General features: G+C 37.8%; 2 protein-coding genes across 10 annotated transcripts in view; both read right to left on the bottom strand.

Moving 5' to 3' along the window:
* The window catches only part of etnppl (ethanolamine-phosphate phospho-lyase), a 105,039-nt gene that overhangs the window by 27,628 nt on the left and 58,567 nt on the right, over positions 1-18,844 (bottom strand). The window lies entirely within an intron of this gene.
* Positions 9,190-18,844, bottom strand: part of slc24a2 (solute carrier family 24 member 2) — a 44,280-nt gene continuing 34,625 nt past the window's right edge. For all 9 annotated transcript variants that reach the window (XM_079371923.1, XM_079371924.1, XM_079371927.1 and 6 more), the window contains 4 exons: positions 15,035-15,169; positions 14,791-14,880; positions 14,234-14,400; positions 9,190-12,886 (listed from right to left, as the gene is read on the bottom strand). In XM_079371923.1, the coding sequence (XP_079228049.1) occupies positions 12,637-12,886; positions 14,234-14,400; positions 14,791-14,880; positions 15,035-15,169 (642 nt within the window). In that variant the 3' untranslated portion in view covers positions 9,190-12,636. The remainder of the gene's footprint in view (positions 12,887-14,233; positions 14,401-14,790; positions 14,881-15,034; positions 15,170-18,844) is intronic.

Raw genomic sequence — 18,844 nt, 5'->3', positions numbered from 1 at the left:
AACAAAATCAATATGGCAAACTATGGAAAAGTAAAGTCCAACACTGAAAATTGACGTACATAAAAGTACACATGTATCATCACAAATCAGTAGCACAAAAATCATAAATAAATGATATAAGAGGATTGTTATTTAAAGTGTGACTTTGCTTTTTAAACAATCAGCCTGTCATACAGTATCTGGATTGATATCAATTTACATAGGTGCACATTTTGGAGGAAAAAAAAATTGACATCGTTGAAGATGCAGCAGACATCATTATTGAACATGCCTACAATTAGGCTTTATTGTTTTTATAATTACAACACGTATCAAATGTCTCAAACTACATTTTAAAGAATTATCTCCAGCAGTGAAAAGTGTAAAAGTAAAAAAAAAAAAAAATCCTTTTACATTTTTGTCAGTTGCAGTACACTGAACATAGTAGAATTTAAATGTCAGCACTGTATTTTTAAGTATAAAGGACCATATTCTAATGCCTTTAGTTTACTGTGCAAAACTGACCAGGGTTTGCAAGACTATTTTAAACTTGTTCTTATAGGAATAAAGTGAATGACCTGTCTCAATAAATTGTCCATGCTGCCTTATTTGACATTGCATTCCACTTATAGTAACACATTTTACAATTTTACTGGTATACCACTCATGACACATGAAAACATTTAGTGATGCAATTTAGCCAAAATGGATATAACATGTGGGTCAAAAAATAAAATAAATAATATACACATCATAATGTATCCGATTTAAGACTACAAGGGGGTTATGCATTACATAAGGGGAAAGCTCGACCTTTTAAACAAACCATTGAGAAAAAATTTAACAGGTTCAGATTATCAGAAATAAATCTCTACATTTATCAATATTTGTCCACATACATATTGAGTAAAAGTGTACCAGTTACAGTTTTTGTTTTCACACACATGAAAACAAACATGAAAAGAGTTTCTTACAATATGACTTTGTATACCTGTAGCTTTTAGCCCACCGTGAAACAAACCACATATAGTGAAGCAGACACGTTCCTCTTTCTTTATAATGAAATGCAGATGCTCCTGACCCTTTAATCCTGCAGAAAGTTTGCATTATTATTAATTATATTGTAAAACGACCCTAATATGCGCAAATTTAAATTAAAGAGACACAATGAGTATAATTAACTACATATTCCAAGGGAAACTCCAGCTCGTTCCTGAATGTTCCTGCTGCAAAGGGGAGAGAAAGATGGCAATTTGATGGCATAGCAGGGTGTTAAACTCGACAGCTATGCCAACATCTTGCCTTCCTTCCTGAACCCGTTTCCAGAGAGTTTTAAAATACAGGTCCATCTTCGCCTTTATTATTGATTTCTGTGAAGATCTTAAATATAGGCCTATTCAAACATTTAAACAAATTGCTTATTATAAACAGACAAGGTAACAAATTAAGCAACTGAAGTCAACCCACGTTACTCCAAAGCGTTTGTGCGTAAAGACGCAGATGTCATTACAAAGATGTTTTTTACGGGACAGGAAATGTTTAACCATCAAATGTAAAAACCTAGATAAGTAAATCGCAAAAACATGGTGGGTATTTCATATATATTTATTTAAACTGTACATCCCAACGCCTACCTGATAAGGTGTGTTACCTATAAACTCTCATATCCAGCTCTGCCTCGGCCGTTGTCCCAGATCCATGTGTGTTCGTATCAGGCGTCAGCTGAACAAAAGTAGGCTGAGCGAGGAAGTCTGCTTTCCACCGCCTACTTCTTGAGAGTCGGCCAGAGTCAGAGGATGACTGTCAAGGTTTACGGTATGATAGGTGTGTTTAGGGGTTGGGCCCCTGTGGGCGCTGACGAGGAATCCTTTTGGCCTCATTAAGAGAGGTCACAGGTGACGATGAAGAAACCATCCAGAAACAGTCAGAGGTCATCAATCGCACTTTTATTCTTCAGTGAAAGCAGTAGAAGTAAACAATAACACACACAGACTGTATGGTTTATATACCTATTTACAACATTACAACAAGCTATAAAAGGTTTTATTTTACTTTTGCAATTTTGGATCCCATATTTTTTTTAAGTAGGCCTATATAACATAAGAACTTGAGAAAAAAAAGGTTTTCCAGGCATATCGCTCTTAACATTACCTTAAGAGTAAAAGAGAAAACACGTTGTGCATAACAGTCATAATGGGGGATGTCCAGAAAGCCCAAGTGGTCCTAGTTTACAAGAAGCTCTGACTTGCTGAGCCCCACAAACATAAAGCCTGACTGAAGGTTCTTGTTCATTAATGAATCACACAGAATGATTCAAAAACAGTCTAGACCAGAAAAGTGGAGGCAGCCCAGGACAGGAAACACTATTTGATGTGAAAACTCTGTAAGATCTTTAGTTAAAAGCTCCTCCATAGAAGCCGTAAGAGTGAATGCTTCAGCAGATCTAAAGTATTTTTTAATTCCCATACAGGAAAAAAAAAAAACTTTAAATCATTGCTGTTTTAAAAAATTGAGTCATAATTCATGGGTCACAACTAGCATCCTGAGGAAAGAGCATTGTCTGACCAAAGACTTCAGTTGTCACTTTTACAATATACTTAAAATGAATTCAGGTATACTGCCATACAGTAATTTTTGTTTTTACTTTACTTTACTCATATTCTCCATGGTAATTCATGGGACATGTTCCACTCCACTGCATTAGTATGAACATCTTGAAACACTCATTTTAGATTAAGACTGCACACACAAAATAAAACAGATTAACATTTCAAGCACCGCTCCACTATACCATGACAAGTTCCTTCTTCGGCATCTTGTGACACAGTGACCTACACTATTTCAATACCTCACTGTACATAACTATCTCCACACTGACCTGCTGAAACAGCTGTTTAATAAATTATTTACTGATAATCTTATTAAAAAATAGAGCCTGTGGGTGGCATTATCTCTGCCGAATCTATACATATATCCTAAATAATCTATTTGCTGTCAAAATTCCATTAACATTAAACTGTACGGCCTCAATATTGAAAACTTTTTTTCTTCCTTTGAAGTGAGTGGAGGTAATTCCCAGCAAAAGTTTGGTCTTTTTTGTCACCTTATCATAGAAACAAGCGAAAAGACATTAAGTGCATAAATTTAAGTTAATAAAGGCTTTTTTCTTCTTTTCAAACATTATTACAATCCTAACGTTGACTTTAGCAAGTATGGCAGTGATGACTCACTTCCGTAGGTGTCGACAGTGGCCACACCTGTCAACTCCCACAGAGCAAATATGTTAAAACAAAAAGACAAATTACAGGAGCTGACAGTGCTCACGTTTCTATTACGTACATTAACTCTTGTTTATCGTGGTAACCACAGTGTAAATAGAGATTGCAAGGTGGTTATCACTGTGAAGAATTTGTATTTATTTAACCACGTTTACCCATTTGATGCAGACGCAATGTTTAAGATTCCACAAAAGGGAGGTTTGGATTGACATTAGAAACTTCAGTTCAAACATACATGTACTTGTATACATGAATATAGCTGTCATTGCTGTCCTGCCTTTTGCCACAAAGATGTCTGTGTGTAAGTGTTGTTGTTGTTGTTGTTGGTGTTCTGCTTGTTGTTTTTTATGAGACCAAAGACAAATTTCCACAACGTGGACAATAAATGAAACTAACTAACTAACTAACTAACTAACTAACTAACTAACTAACCAACTAACTAACCCACTAACCAACCAACCAACTAACTAACATAATAATAACATAACAAGAATAAGAAAGTCAATACTTTGCGTTAAAGACTAAAAAAGGAAAGAAGTTTTCTTTCATTTAATTTTTGGGGTGTTTTTTATATGACTTTATTTGAGTGATAGGACAGTTTATAGAGTTGAAAATTAGGGACAGAGGGAGTGGGGAATGACTTGCAGGGAAGGAGCCACAGGTTAGAATTGAACCTGGTTGCTTAGAGGATTACAGCCTTTGTACAAGGGGCACGCACCCTAACCATTCATACAACAATAAGCATTTTGTAAATACACCATTATGATGATGACGAACTCCTCTGTATTCAGGTGCCCGTGACTTTGCTGCAGGGCAAATACTAAGGTGTGTCTGCATGTGATTGCATCAATCACGGTATCACACTTGTTAACATAAATGTACTCATTGGTTTTCTACCTTTTTCTTGATTTAAAAAAGATTGTCTTCACTGTTAAAATCAACTGTAACTACATTCAAGGACATATAGTAGGCTACTTATACTTTATGAATAAAAATACACTTGTACCTATTCATAATTTCAAGAAAAATTAGGTTAATTTGTAGCCTATACATTAGTCTACTGTGTTAAACTTTGTACCTCCTCACTTGGTTAATAAGATACAAAATAAGCTGTAGGAAGTTAACCACCTCTGAATTTGGTTTATTTAACACAGTTGGAAATTATTGCTTCAGATTTTGCTTTACAATGAAGAATTTGTTATCGCTAAGGCCTATTTCAAATGTTGAATGCTTTTAAAATATTAAATTAGTGGAAAGTATAAAACCCTACAGATTATAGGCAAAGGCATCTTATTCATTTTACTTTATCCTTTTTGGGCAATAGCTTTTTTGGAATTGACATTTCGTATATATTCCTAGCTAGCTTGGACTGTGACTTACAGAATGACTTGTCTTGATAAATAGATCTTCTTTCTTTCACAGTAAAAGGATTTGTCATTGTGAACTTGTTAAAAATGACCATCATTTTGTCTGGGTTGCAGACCAAAACCCCCCTGAAGACTGTTCTCAAGCTGAATCACAGAGCCACATGTGCTGTTCTTACAAATCAGATCAACACAGACCCTCTAGTGAGTCATCTTATGGTCTCAAGTCCACGGAGGCCCTTTTTTTCAAAGGAGTCATGAAAATAGCTCTCCACAAAACAGCAAAACAGGGTCGTTTTGTTGATGACTCGTCTGCGTCTGAGATATTTTAGAACTTTTCTCTCATTCTGGGGCCAAAATGTATGCCTAAGACAAGCTTCCCTGCTGCCACGTTCATAAAAGGATCAAGTGAGTGTGCAAAATCTGGCCTGAAGCTTCCTTTGAGTCTTTTTTTTTTAATGCTGAGTCAAACGTAAGCACACCCTGTTACAGTGAGCGAATGAAATCACTGGGCAAAGTCTGGCCGACAGCGAGCTGACTTGCTGAATGAGCTACACTCAGTGCTGCTAACCTTGCCCTCAGCACCATGTGGAGTTTATTAACTGTTGGTAAATGACTTAGAAAGTGAGCTGGCTTGTCGTAAAAAGTTTGCTGGATGAGGGAAAAATCCCCTCAGACTCAGTCAACACTGCCATTGACTCACAAATTTCAAGGGAATCTTGTTTTCCCTATCTTTTGCTAAAGACATGATGAATCAGCCGTCATTCATTTGTGTGACAATTTATTTTGCTTTCCAACAACAGTGATCTGGAGGTTTATTCTTATTTTTCAGTAGCCTGTGTACCTTCCACATGAAGTGTTAACGCAAGGATATAAACCTGAAACCACAGAGAAATCTATAAAAATAGGTCTATGAAGTCCTCATTCAGTATATCCTCAGTGTAAGTCATGCAAACCAGAAGTGTCTCATTTATTTGTAGTATATAAATGTTCAAGATTTATTCACTACAATTCAATATTCTGCGATCCTGGGGTAGAAATTATGAGTCTGAATAGTCTGAATAGTCTGAGTTTGAATATTATTTTAACATCTTATTGGGATTGTAAAACAGTTTTGTTGGGGAGAAAAATAAACTAAGTAAACAGATCAAAATAAACAGTTAATAAAAGTGGGAGGATTAACGTTTTATTACAGTAACAAAATGATCTATGATCTTACCTTTCGTCTGTCATTGTTGCCTTCTAGTTTAGTCTTCACCGTTTCCTGTTGTAATGGTGTCATTTCTTATTCTTGTGTCTCGTGTGTGTGTGTGTGTGTGTGTGTGTGTGTGTGTGTGTGTGTGTGTGTGTTTAGTTACATTCTTGAGTTCTCTGTCTTTAGTTTTTCATGGTTTATTTTGTAGTTCTTTCTTGTGTTTTCTTCCTGCCTCTGTGTGTTTCCCTCCAGAGTTGATTGTCCTCTTTGTCTTTACCTGTGTCGTTAGTCTCACCTGTGTTTGATTACCCCATGTCTATATCAGTTTCAGTGATCCTTCCTTAGTTGATTATCGTATGTTAGGTCGTCGGAACATGTCAGTCTTCCTAGTGATTAGTCGTGGCTCCCAGTGGGTTTTTTTTTATATAAAATAAATAGTTTTCTTTAGTTCTGCACTTGGATCCTCTTCTTTGTTTATTACTCAACTCATGACAGGAATCATGAGATAACAGATTTCAAACTTCAGTTATGCTGAAGACTTAAGAGAGAAAACTTGAATAAATAATCAAACCCATTGAATTAACTTAAGTATCTACAAATCTCAACAGGCAGAAAAGGAGGAAGGAAATAGGATGTCAAGTAGATGAGATTTGACTCGTACAATTATGAATAAGACCAGATCAAACTATACTATATATTAACTATATATAACTCCAGAAAAGTTGATGACAGAAAAGCTCAAATTAAATAGTTTTACATAAACAATTATAAATGAACTTGAAACTTTTAAGGATTACCAACTGGGTAATGTTTAAAAGACCTGCCTCATGTGAAATGCTTAATAAGAACCAAATAAAGTCTCCGCTTGTCTAACTTTTAGTTACATAAAGCTGAAAAGTTTTTCAGAATTATTTTAAGATTTAAATGTCTTCAGAAAAAACATGATACACAAAAAAATCCTTGTCTTTCATTTTTGACCCTCAATTTGAAATGTTCACCTAATCCAGATTTATAATTATTTTTTGCAGGATCATCTTGGATTGAGTTCCTGTTATGCCTAAAACAATCTCTCTTTGCTGAAGTTATAGATCTTTTTAATATTTTTACAGTTATTTCCATACTCTCCTTGTAATTGAGAGTATAAATGTCCACTCCACACTCATTAAACACAATTCACTGGAACTTCCAGCAAAGCAACAAAGCTCAACTGTTAATTGATTCTCTAGACTCACCATCATATTTTTCAAATCAAGCCAGAAAAATATCCAGAATTTTGACACCAAACGCCTTGAAAAATGTAAAACAATTGTCCAGTAAACTGCAGCGGTCCAATCGGCAGCTCCTCCAGAGAAAATTGATGATTTTTTTTTTTTACCTAGGAAATAGGAAATAATTCCGTGTACACTATCTGTGTCAATTATCCAAGTTATGACTTGGTCTGACTCACTGAAGCTGAGGACAAGTTTCCAGTTAAACCTTTCAGGGATTACGACGTTGGTTTACAGGGAAAAATCTGGGAATGCCTGGAAGAAGGAAACACATTTCTGAGGAAGGATCAGAAATCTCAACCTTCGGTGAAGTCCTGAAAAAAACATCCTTTAAAATTCACTGGTAGGAAGATACATTTCTCTTTCAGTACATCTTGATCAAGATAAGGTACCTGCGTGGAATTGTTGTCTGCAAAGGAATTGCAGTCATAAATATTACATTCATTATTCACTACTTCCATGTAAACATGGCATGACATGACATGGCCTGTTTACATGGAAGTAAGCTTTGTTTCTATTTCTTAAAGAACCTCAAGCCGGTTTGATCAAAATTCAAACCCCAGTCTCAATTATCAATTTACTCTTTTACATTAAACCATTGATCAGAATCACTTTTCTATCCAAAACAGAGATTGACTTTGAGTGTTGACTTTGAGTGTTTACCAACAGAAACCATCGAGGTGGCAAAGAAGAGAGAGAGGTCTGACTCATGATGTGTTCAGTTTCAGTTCTGGTTAAAGTTCTTAAAAAAACTCTTGTCTAAATTCCAAGGTGTTCTCAATTACATTGACGTGTCAGGGTTATATCACTAGAGGGCGCTGTACTCCATAACTAGTCTCCAGACATTCAGGAAGGCCAAATCAGAAATGAAGAAAAGCTCATCACTGCCCTTGTTTTAAGAGGAAACGCAGTGTGTTTTCTGTTTTACAGTTCTGATTGCTATTTAACACATGAGGTCAAAACCTAATGTGGAAAACCAAGTTGTGTAAAAAGCAGATGAAATTTTGGAAAGCTTGCCAGTCAGAGACATCAATGGGAACCGAAGACAGCTACAGTACAATTGAATTGTGGCAGCAAGGTGTGCATACTTAGACCCTCTTGGCCGGATTTAGTATAGATTAAACAATTATGCTTTGAAAGATGACCAAACTGACATCTCCACATACACTGAGTGTATGTGGAGATGTTTGTGCAAGCATTGATTTCTAAAGAACATGATACCTGCTTTCACTTTTTTCAGGCCACAAATTTGGCAGAGTGGCAGTTGCCATTTTGATTTTAATTTTTCTTTTGAGGAAGCTACCATATTTGGAAAATAAGTAGGAGCTGGAGAACAGTCAGAGGTTAGTCATCATGAAAGTTGTTTCAAAAAATGTTCACTCATTCATTAATCACTAAATTTTGTGTAGTTCCTCGACATAAAGCTTTTAGGATATTCTAAAAGTTTTAAGAGCTACCAAAGGGCGAACTCCTCTGCCAAAAAACAGTTAAAAAATAAAATCCTTGAGGATTTGGGAGAGTAAGTAAATATAGATTTGATCTTTCTTTTCTCAATTCATTGAGGGAATTTTTGACTCCACTAGGATTGGCACTGAATATTCTGAAAGCACAACAAAGTGGCACACTCACCATATTGTGAACTGTTTGTGGAGTAGCAGGTTATTTTGGACACAGCCTTAGAAAAGGCAAATTTGAAGTTTTCTTTGTTGAAAATCTAATCGGAATATGCCCCAACACCAAACGGATATTTGTAGAAATTTCCGATGAATTTTTTGAAAACATGTTTTATTGAATAATGTGCAAATCAAATTTTGACAACCTCATTGCAGTCAGAACATCACAACCCCCCTTAGAGCTCAGGCACCAGACCTTAGGTTGGGAACCAATACCGTAAAACATAAAGTGTTTCATACACTGCTATTAACTCTTAATTTAATCATCACTAAGAAGTGTGCCATTAAGTATTTAAAAAGACTAGTATTGAGACCAATGACTAATGAAGAAATTTAAAACAAACAATTAAAAGGAATGTCATTTTCTCACACTCTTTCAAACAATCAGACCTTTAAAGGTTAAAGAGACTTTGGCAAAAACTTGCTCACACATTGTTGCATATTTGAATGATCATCTTTATTTGTTTTATTATATACTTTGTGTTTTTACATAAAGAGACATATTTCTTTTACACGTATAGATTATATGGTTAATTTCTATCTGTATATATGTACACCTTAAATAAATCTTACATTAACACCAAGAAAATAAAACACTTACAGTGCAAGATGTTCATTAGTGGTCAACTTTCACAGTTACCTACCCTGGTAATCTCAACCACTGCCACGCTCACATGCTCAACGAGTCAGCCTTCGAAATTTTGTTCGTCCTCTTACCATTAAAGGGAACTTATTCTTGTTTTGACAGGATTGGTATGTGATGAAAGTGTAAAGGTTCAGTTTTCACATGTATGTCAGAGGTACCATTTAACCCATTCAAGCTAAAGTTTGACATCTATATTTACACACTTATTTTTGTTATCTTGCAGAGAGTTAGATGTGTAGATTGATGCCACTTCACTGTCTTTATGATAAACATCAAGAGCGTCTTCAGCAAATGGTTATCAGTCGCTCCCCAAATGACTGAAAATAGTGGAAACAGCTAGCTAGCTTAGCTTCTATACCTGCAAATAATGCTTGTAAAAATCACAACCTGTCTTTTTTACATGTCAGTTTATGTAATAACTAAACATATCACAATCATGTTTTAAATATTTAAGCTTTACAGGTGCTGTTTAACACATATTGTTGCATTTAGAATTAGCTAGGCTAGCTAGCTACCTCCCTTCTACAAACCTATCTGGTTGCTTTCTCTGGCTTCATTTTTACCAGTCCAACATGAAATACAGGTCCATCTTCTTATATTCATCTCTTTATAAGAGGGGGGGGGAAAAAAAGTGCATTTCTCAAATTTTTTAATTCTTTCAAAGAGAAGGGCGAGTAGAAACTTGAGACGAGGTGTGATCACGAAGGAGTGTGTGTGGGCGCTATGAGAGTGAGAGGGAATTTAATGGCAAATGTTCACAGGAGGATTTCACAAAGTACATGAGTCATCATAGAGGCCTTAAATTAAATCTTTGAATTTAGTGTGTGGAAATGTACTGTACAAAAGCACACAGCATGAGTTACATAGTATTTTGGTTGAAGTCAATGATCATAGTTTTCGTCTTTTCTGTGCATTTCCAAACTTTACTGTCCGAGTGTTTTTAAAGATAAGAATGCAATTTAGTCTTTAGTCCCGTTTCCATCGCAGAACCTGAACAAGCACGTTTACAGTGCAATGTGTGCCAGAGAGATGTTAAGTAATATTGTGAGTATTTTTTTCTCTGAAATGCTATACTTTAGGGCCAAAGAATTACTGAGCTTTTTCATCCATTACAAAAATGGCTAAAAACTCTGGATGAATACAATACATATGTGAAGTTGCTTGCAAAGAAAATAAAAATAAAGTAGGTGTGACATATTTACAAAGTAAAACCATGGGGTTCTTGGTGTTTCTGTCTGAATGGATGCATAAAGTGAAAATATATAGTCGGTCTAAGCTCAGCTGTACAGTCAGTGGGTAACCAGCCCAAATTCCTCACATGCATGTTTCCTCACACATTCAGAGTATCTATTTACTTTTATTTTACAGTTCTACTAAGCTGCTGTACAGAAGCTGTGTTGAGGTAAAGCGGGTGTTTCTGGCCAGCTCTAACAGAAAGGGGCTGCAGAGAAATGGTCCCCCCCCACATACACACACACAGTTTTTTTTCTTTCTGGGTTTCAAACCACATCCAGACAGGGAGAAGAAAGAGACGCAAGGACGACACACAGAATATTGCTGTTAAATCAGTGATTTCCACATTCTATGTAGCTTTAAGAGAGATCGTGTTTCGGTTTTTATATTTCCAGTATAAAACACAGATTGGTTTACATATATATTTTTTGCAGTTAGTTGCAAAATACTGGTAGTATAACCTCTATTCATAGCTAAATATAAGAGATGGTTATTGTGTGATGATTCAAATGTAGATTGCACACATGCACACAAAAGCACCTTTGATTAGAAAAGAAATTGCACAAGTTTGATAGATATCATTGACCGTACGTGTTGACATTTCTACATAGAGATTGAGCAGTGGTTTGCATTAAGAAGTTATGAAACATATTTTCAAAAAGTGTACATTTTGGTTTACAACTTCTTAAATGTTGATTGGTATTATTCATCTCCAAGTGTCTATTTTTACATGCAGTTGACTCCATGAAACTACTAACCAGGAGCTTGACTAGCCGGTGAGTTGAGCCCAGTTCTACAGTGAACAAAGCACTACACATTGACTAATCTAAATCAACCGTGACGCATAAACACTGTTTAGTTCTTTTCAGTATTTTGACATAGACTTCAATATGGAACTTCAATGAGTCTACAGAACTCATGCCTCTTTTTTCAAACCAGTGAAAGATATTGAAGGCAAGCATATATTTTGAGAGGTTAAACTTGAGTTAGGATTTTTTTTTTTCTCTTCTTGGCTTTGTCACTTGGTACGTTTGAAGCATGAAAAGTTCTGCACATTCAGAACGTGCGTTCAGTGGCAAAAGAATAAAAATAGGAGAAGATTGCAGAGATGACTCTATATAATCTAATACTGCTACAGTACTTCTACTGCTACCTCTACATATATCATGAAATGAATCAAAAAGAAAAAAAAAAAAAAAAAAAAAGAATCCTCTTTGAAGAGACATACAGCGTCGGGCAGGGAAGAGGAGGAGTTTGAACTTGCCAGTCAGATTGAGCATGTGATGAATCTCAAAAAAATATATAAATAATAAGAAAGAAGAAGTTTGTCTGCCCAGAAAGGGTGGTTTGTCCCTTGTCGCTCAGGTGCAGAGCCCAGAGGAGAGTCTTTTCCCTCTTTTATTTCAGATAGAGAACACTTTTGGAGCAAAACCCTCATCCACACAGTCGGCCGTTTTCTCATCCACAAATACCTTTTCACTCTTTTGGAGACAGCAGAAGTTAGTTTGTGTTCAATTTCAGCGAAGCCACTGCACTTGTTTTAAGAGTTTTAGACAGTGCACCGCTTCAGTTCACAGGAGGTTATCCTCCTCAGCCTATCAGGTGTAGTCTTGATTCCAGCTCATCTAGTGACACCAATTGCATGCATAATGCTTCTATATATGGCTGGTACACCCAATACTCCCTCCTTACCTGCCTATTAAATAACAATAACAAATAGAAATCCACTCAGGCTAGGCCAAAGCTAAACCAGCCAAGTCAAAAGTCTTGCGTCCTTGTTGATTTAACCCCTCCCTGCCACCATCTGCTTACTGAAGATAAAGGCAGATTTCATATTTTTTTTGTATCATTCTCTCCTCCAGCAATCCGTATTCCTCATTCACTCCTGGGTTAAAGGATCACAAGGGTCAGGTGAGAGCGATGGCAGACAAGAAGGATTGTTGTGTCGGTGGTTGTTTGTGGTAGTGACAAGAGGAGAGGAAGTGGGTCCTCGCAGGTCCTCACACGGATATGGGGCAGGTGATGACCTTGTCCTCCAGCATGACGCTGACCACCAGGAAGACAAAATACAGCATGAACATGATGAAGCCGAGCAGTTTGCTCATGCGCCACTTGCAGGCGGCGATGGAGATGATGACGAAGATGAGCATTAGGAAGAGGAGCACAATGGCACAGAATAGGCCGTTGGAGCTGACTTGCACTGGCTTCATGCCGCTGAAGAAGGACCAGAGGATCCAGGGGAATGGCAGCCTGTGGATACACAAACATATAAATAAAATAATCAAAGACAGCTTACTCAGGGAGGAAAAAAAAACATTTGCATTTTGGTAAACATTACATCAACCATTTCACTTAAAAAAAAAAAAATCAGACCCAAATATTAGATTTTCACGATATTATGGGTTTATAATAAAAAATGCTGACAAGGATTCTTTATGTAAACAGATGAGACCAGAGCTTTTTATAGCCTTAGGATGCTCATACTCAGCAAAGTGCAGCAGAGTGTGCATATAAGATAATATGACACGAGACACAGCAAAATGTATCAACAATAAGTGTTACTCAGCCAAACCAAATTAGAAAAAGAATCATGTAGCAGCAGCTGAAATGCTGCGCTACAGAATCACTTAACACCTCACTGTCATTACTCAGGTTTAGTTTGTTTATTCCTTGTTGTTGTGACTTCCTTTTTGGTCAATTGTATCCTTGTGTTTTTCGGTGCCCCAGCCCCCTGTGGATTTTGTATTTTGGTTTCAAAATAAAGCTTTTGTTTTTTTGGACTTTTGTTTAATATAGGATTTTGGTTTGGGTCCATCTCTTTCTTCTATCAACGCTTGTGATACTTGCGTAGATTTACTGGAATGGGAGATGTGTAGCAGTATCTAATAACAGGACCATGCCTATTCACATAACTACCAGATTGAGACCATAATTATATCACAAAGAAGATGAGAGAAGGTGTAAATACAGCTCCGCTTATATAATCCAGGCACAATACAGTCTGAATACGTTAGAGACAGCAGTGAAGTGAAGCTGCTTTGTAATCAGGTACCGTGTACTCAAAGATGCGTCAGTACACGGTGACATCACTCTTCCATGTGGTGACTGTTTCAACATAGCAGAGCTTCAGGAAACACGTCAATAATAGATGCTCTCTTTGTCTCCTTCGCTTTAAATTGTTGCCAAAGAGGCTGCAAGACCTATTTTTATCAATACAACTTTAAACAGTCGAGGCTAAAACCCGACTGTCTGTCTGCCGTCTTTGCTCATATTCCCGGCTGAGATAATGTTAAGTATCAGTAAGAAGGTGTATCTTCTATTGAGTCAATACAGCAAACACAGTCATTGAACTGGTGTGCCCAGCACTCTTGTCCTTGTACTCAGAATCGTAGACACTTAAAAAGTTTGACCTATTGAGGGATCCTACCTTACGGGCACACGAAAGTATAATCAGTAAAAGTGCAAAGTGACACCTTTTTGACTGATCAGCATGAAGTAAACACATCCGTGCATGAAATTCGATGGGTGACGGGTGAAACAAACGTACAATTTAAAAGTATTGAACCACATTACTCAAATCTTGCTCAAATGTCATACCCGACAGTGATGTCGAAGATGTTTGAGCCGACGGAGCTGGATACCGCCATGTCACCCAGACCCTTGCGTGCCACGATAACACTGGTGATGAGGTCAGGGATGGAGGTTCCAGCTGCTAATATAGTCAGGCCCATAATCTCCTCTGTAATCCCAATGGTCTCTCCAACCTGCAAAAAAAAAAGAAAGGAAAAAAAGGAAACTAAGCTTTGGGGTAAAAAAAAACAAAAAAAACCCTAATCTTTTGTTCCAGCTATTTTTAATTTCCTTGTGATGCTTTGGAGGTGACAGAGGTTAAAAAACTTGAGCTCCGACAATCTCTTGTGACTATTACGACTGTGATTATTTATACTGTAGTTATTTACGAGTGGGATTATAGAATATGGTTTCATTTAATAAGTAAATGGCAATGGAACAAAAAACACTACTTCATATTGCATTTTTTTTTTTTGTCAAGGATTATGGTTAAATTAGGATTCTATGAAGTTCTGGGACTGATGACATCATCACATGATTGCCATTTGAAATGAACATAATATGGCCACTTTATCTTTGGTTACCTGGTGAGCCCACCACACCATTAAGTAGGAGAAGGCTGCAATCCAGCAGATAGCACCCAGGAAGGTGATGGGAAAGAACTTCTTAGCAGACTGAAAGATGATGGGAAAAGGCAGAGGAGAGATAGACAGAATAGTGGATTTAGAGGCAAAAACACATACATAAGGGCTTTAACTTCACCCTAATAAAGATTTTTTAAAAAGTCTTGTTTATATGATTTGAGAGGGTAAACTTTGTCTTTCTCACCTGTTTCCTGACATCAGGCAGTGTAAGCCACAGAGGGAGGACGATGGGCATGATTAAGAGGTAGGTGAAGCGCTTGCGGTTAGATTCGGGCCAGGACAGGCTCAGAGGCTGGTCCTCTTCCTCCTCATCCTCAGCCTGAGGAAAGAACAGAAGCATGGTGAGGAGAGAAGTGTACAAAAAACCCACAATCAGAATGATTCATTCCTCCTTTCCCCCCTCGTTTCCTTCTTGTTAAGGTGTCTACGTACTGCAGTGTCACCACTCGTCCCCATCTGGGATTAGATAAGAAGTAAACACTCGTTGACTCATGCTTTTTTCTTGTTTCTCAAGGGGAAAAAAAATCACAAGAATCCAAAGTGTCTCCTTCAACTTGATAACTTGTCTCATTGGGACACACCTCTCCATAGCAACTAGCCAGATAGGAAGGAGGCACTCTTGCAGTACCAGCCCTTCAGAAGAAAAAAAAACCCACATTGCCCAAGTTCTGCAGAAAACTATGGCAGGACCTGGATGTGCACGTGTCTCTGCTCTGCCGTGACCTTAAGACAGAGAAGCCTGATGACTGTGATTTTGGAGATTGCAGCGGGCCCTGAAGGGCTCAGCCTCTCCAGTCATCAGGGGCTCATCACTGCTGACTGCTGACGCTGGCTGCACAGAGGCAGAGCATCCCCCCCTTGGGGTCTGATTGGACCTGCCACTGGAATGCCAAGTGAGGCAAAGAGCATCACCTCTCTGCAGATCAGCATCAAATAAGCTGTCAGGATGGGAAGATGACACATTCTGAGGCACCAGCAAGAAGGAATCATCTCGTCATTTGCGGCATGAACTCGAGTTACCTGATCAGCTTTTTTTGATTCTCAATCAAACATTATAGTTCTTGAGATCTTTAATGGTAAAACACCAGCGCCTTCTGAGAAAGGAAAGATGTCTGCGGTCCCTTTGTTTCTAATTAGAAAGGGTGCTTTTGAGCCATGGGGACCTGCAGAGACAGGTTGACACATGCAGATCTAAGCAGAACACACTGGTGACCGAGAATGTTGCTTGTACGCCTTTGAGAGGGACAATAACAAAAAACAAGTAAAAACAGGCTGGGTAAAAAACAACACGCAAAGTCGGACAGATGTTGAGAACAGATGTAGCTTCCTAAATATTAATTTTCTCCAGGAAATCATTCAAGTTTGAATAAATAGAATCACTAATAATGCTCAGGGGGTGAAGCAGAAATCTTTAAAGATGGCTACTGCTCAAATCATGAATCATATGGAGCCTATCCTGCTGTGACAGGCGCTGCTGGTGAGCACTGCCTGGTAACCTTGGTAATCAGAGCTGCCAAACAAAAGGCAGCGCTTGCATCACTTGTGCTCGGCATTCTGATTTCTCCTCCTCTTCACAGCCAGATGGCTGCATTGTTTTCTGTAACAAAAAAAAAATGGAGCTCTAACCAAAAACGTGAGGCTTTAGAAGGATCAGTTCAGAACCAAATCCACTTATTTTCTCAATGTAAAGATAAGAGGGATTTTTCATGTAACTGATTGTAGGCTTCAAATAGCAGATGGGTATAATGCTCCAGAAAAAGAAGATGTATCATATGACATTGCAGTTTGCCCTGCAGCTCTTACAGTATGTAGACGTGTTGTTTTTGGCTGACACAGCACACTACGAGTCTGTCATTGCTTAATTTATCATTCCCTTTACCTGCTTTCTCTACCAAAGTTCCCCTCAGAGCTGGGCCTCACAAGTCAGCGCGAGTTGGTTTCCAAATGCCAGACCCTCGGGGGCCCTTCCTGCCCTACAGTGCCTCAGTTGGCACTGCTGCCAACTCAGAGCTTAAAGGCACTGACTTTTACCTGTTGCCACAGAGCTGCAAGGGGAGGCGTGACATTTTCCTTTTTTTTAACTTCCCAGAAGGGGGCGTGTGTGCTGACGCCTGGTGTATGGCAAAGCTTTTGATTTTTAATCCGACTTCTTTGTTTCGTGGATTGGACAGAGTGCAGCTATGTATATGGTGATCCCACAGCAGAGATAAGCAACAACCAATCATCCCTAAAGCATACCCTGATGTGCAGCCATTTTTCTTGTAATGATCAAACATGACTATGGAGAAGATGGAAAACTAGCATCAGATATAAATTAGGAACATTTATTCCAAGGTAATAGATCACTGGCATTCACTGTCAATATCTTATCAGATTTTTAAAGAAATCCCTTAGAAGAAACTTTTGCCGCATATTCAAACCTCTGTAGTCTGAGTCATGTTACTTTTTTGAAAAATAACCATTGCTTTTTTGCTGTTACAGAAAAAAATGCAAGATCTGATCATTTCTGTCCTCGCATCTCTCAAAGGGTTTCACAGCAGAAAACGAAGCCAAGAAATTGTTGTAAAAGTGTGCTGCAGATTTAATTTGACCTTAACGTTCACCCTATTCCCCAATATGAGTTGCCAAGGCGTCCGGGAGGAAAGAAAATATTAGAATACCAAGCCTCGGGCGTCATATGAAGGTGTGAGCGGTTTCCAGCGACCTCCTGGCTGACACAGACAGGTGCACTGTGGATACAGGCTCATATGTGGCTAAAAATAGCCACATATGAGACTTTGGCGTGCCAATAAACGTCCACCTCTTCCAATTTCAGTGAATCTGAAAAAAGTTTTCTATTTCCATTTTTTCCAATTTTTTTGCCCTCACCTCATACAAAGAAAGAACTAAGGCCAGTCTAAAACATGTTTCTAAGGAAGGCTGCAACGCCTTCAATTTTTGGAAATGAATATTTTCAGCTTCAGGAGAGACATTTTTATCTCTCCGGTCTATTATTAACCCAAAGAGTGAGAGATCAATGTGAAAACAAGTTGGTGCGGCAGAATAGATCAATACACACATGGCCATGTTGGGAAGTAGGGCCCGTCTTTTTCTTGTTCTGTCTATTCTGAGAACCTTCTGCATGCTCCCACACCGCTCAGTATTTATAGATGCTGTATCTTACCTGGGAGGAAAGCTCAATGTCAAAGTGCCACAGTGTCTCTTCCTTTGGTGCAGAAAGATCACATTTTTTCACATTTAGTGCTTACTTAGACTTTTATTAAGCCAGGGCTTTGATTCAAAGCAGGAGATTAAGATGCCTATAGTCCTTTGTTTGTTGGGTTAAGACCTCTGTCCACAAAGTTAATAATCAAATTACAGTTTATTTGCAGAGTTGTCACAGCTACGGCTGTTTAAAGCGCTTTATAAATAAAGTTGAGTTGAGTTGAGAGTATTACACTAAAACAATATTATATAAATCTTAAATGTTACTATGGTTTATTGTTTAGTGTTTATTTAGCTAAAGCCTTTAAAGGTTTTTTCAAACTCTGTTCCCCTCTTACACAGTAAACTTAGTGATAGTTGCAGAGTTTGCTTTTCCTCTTGCTGGAATCAAATGTACCCAAGAGTTTCATAAGAAGCAAAGCGTGCAAACTCAGGAAACAAAGGTAGGCTCTTCTTTTTTTAATTTTTGCAAAGGTTGCATTATGACATAACGGAGTCAAAATGGAGCAGCCTGTGCAGGCATTGGCTTCAGCCTTTCAGCGAAGGACACGTTGCTTTAGCTGATTGTCCTTTTGTGGAGTTTCTTACAGAGAAGCTGGTTGCGGTTTGTTTTCAGCACCCAGTGTTTGACTTTATGTCCTTAAATTGAACTGAAGGACTTATGTGTTTTGATGTATTCAACTTTTAAACATACTGGGGGGGAGCATTTACAGTAAGTGATTATGGAAGGTTTTTAAGGAATTAAAGAAATCATTTGAAAATCACAAGTTAAATAGCTGATTCACATCAT

This window comes from Symphodus melops (genome assembly GCF_947650265.1).
Source record: "Symphodus melops genome assembly, chromosome: 20".
NCBI classification, from domain to species: domain Eukaryota; kingdom Metazoa; phylum Chordata; class Actinopteri; order Labriformes; family Labridae; genus Symphodus; species Symphodus melops.
The sequence above is the reverse complement of the archived record's forward strand: the minus strand, read 5'-3'. Positions and strand labels throughout refer to the sequence as shown.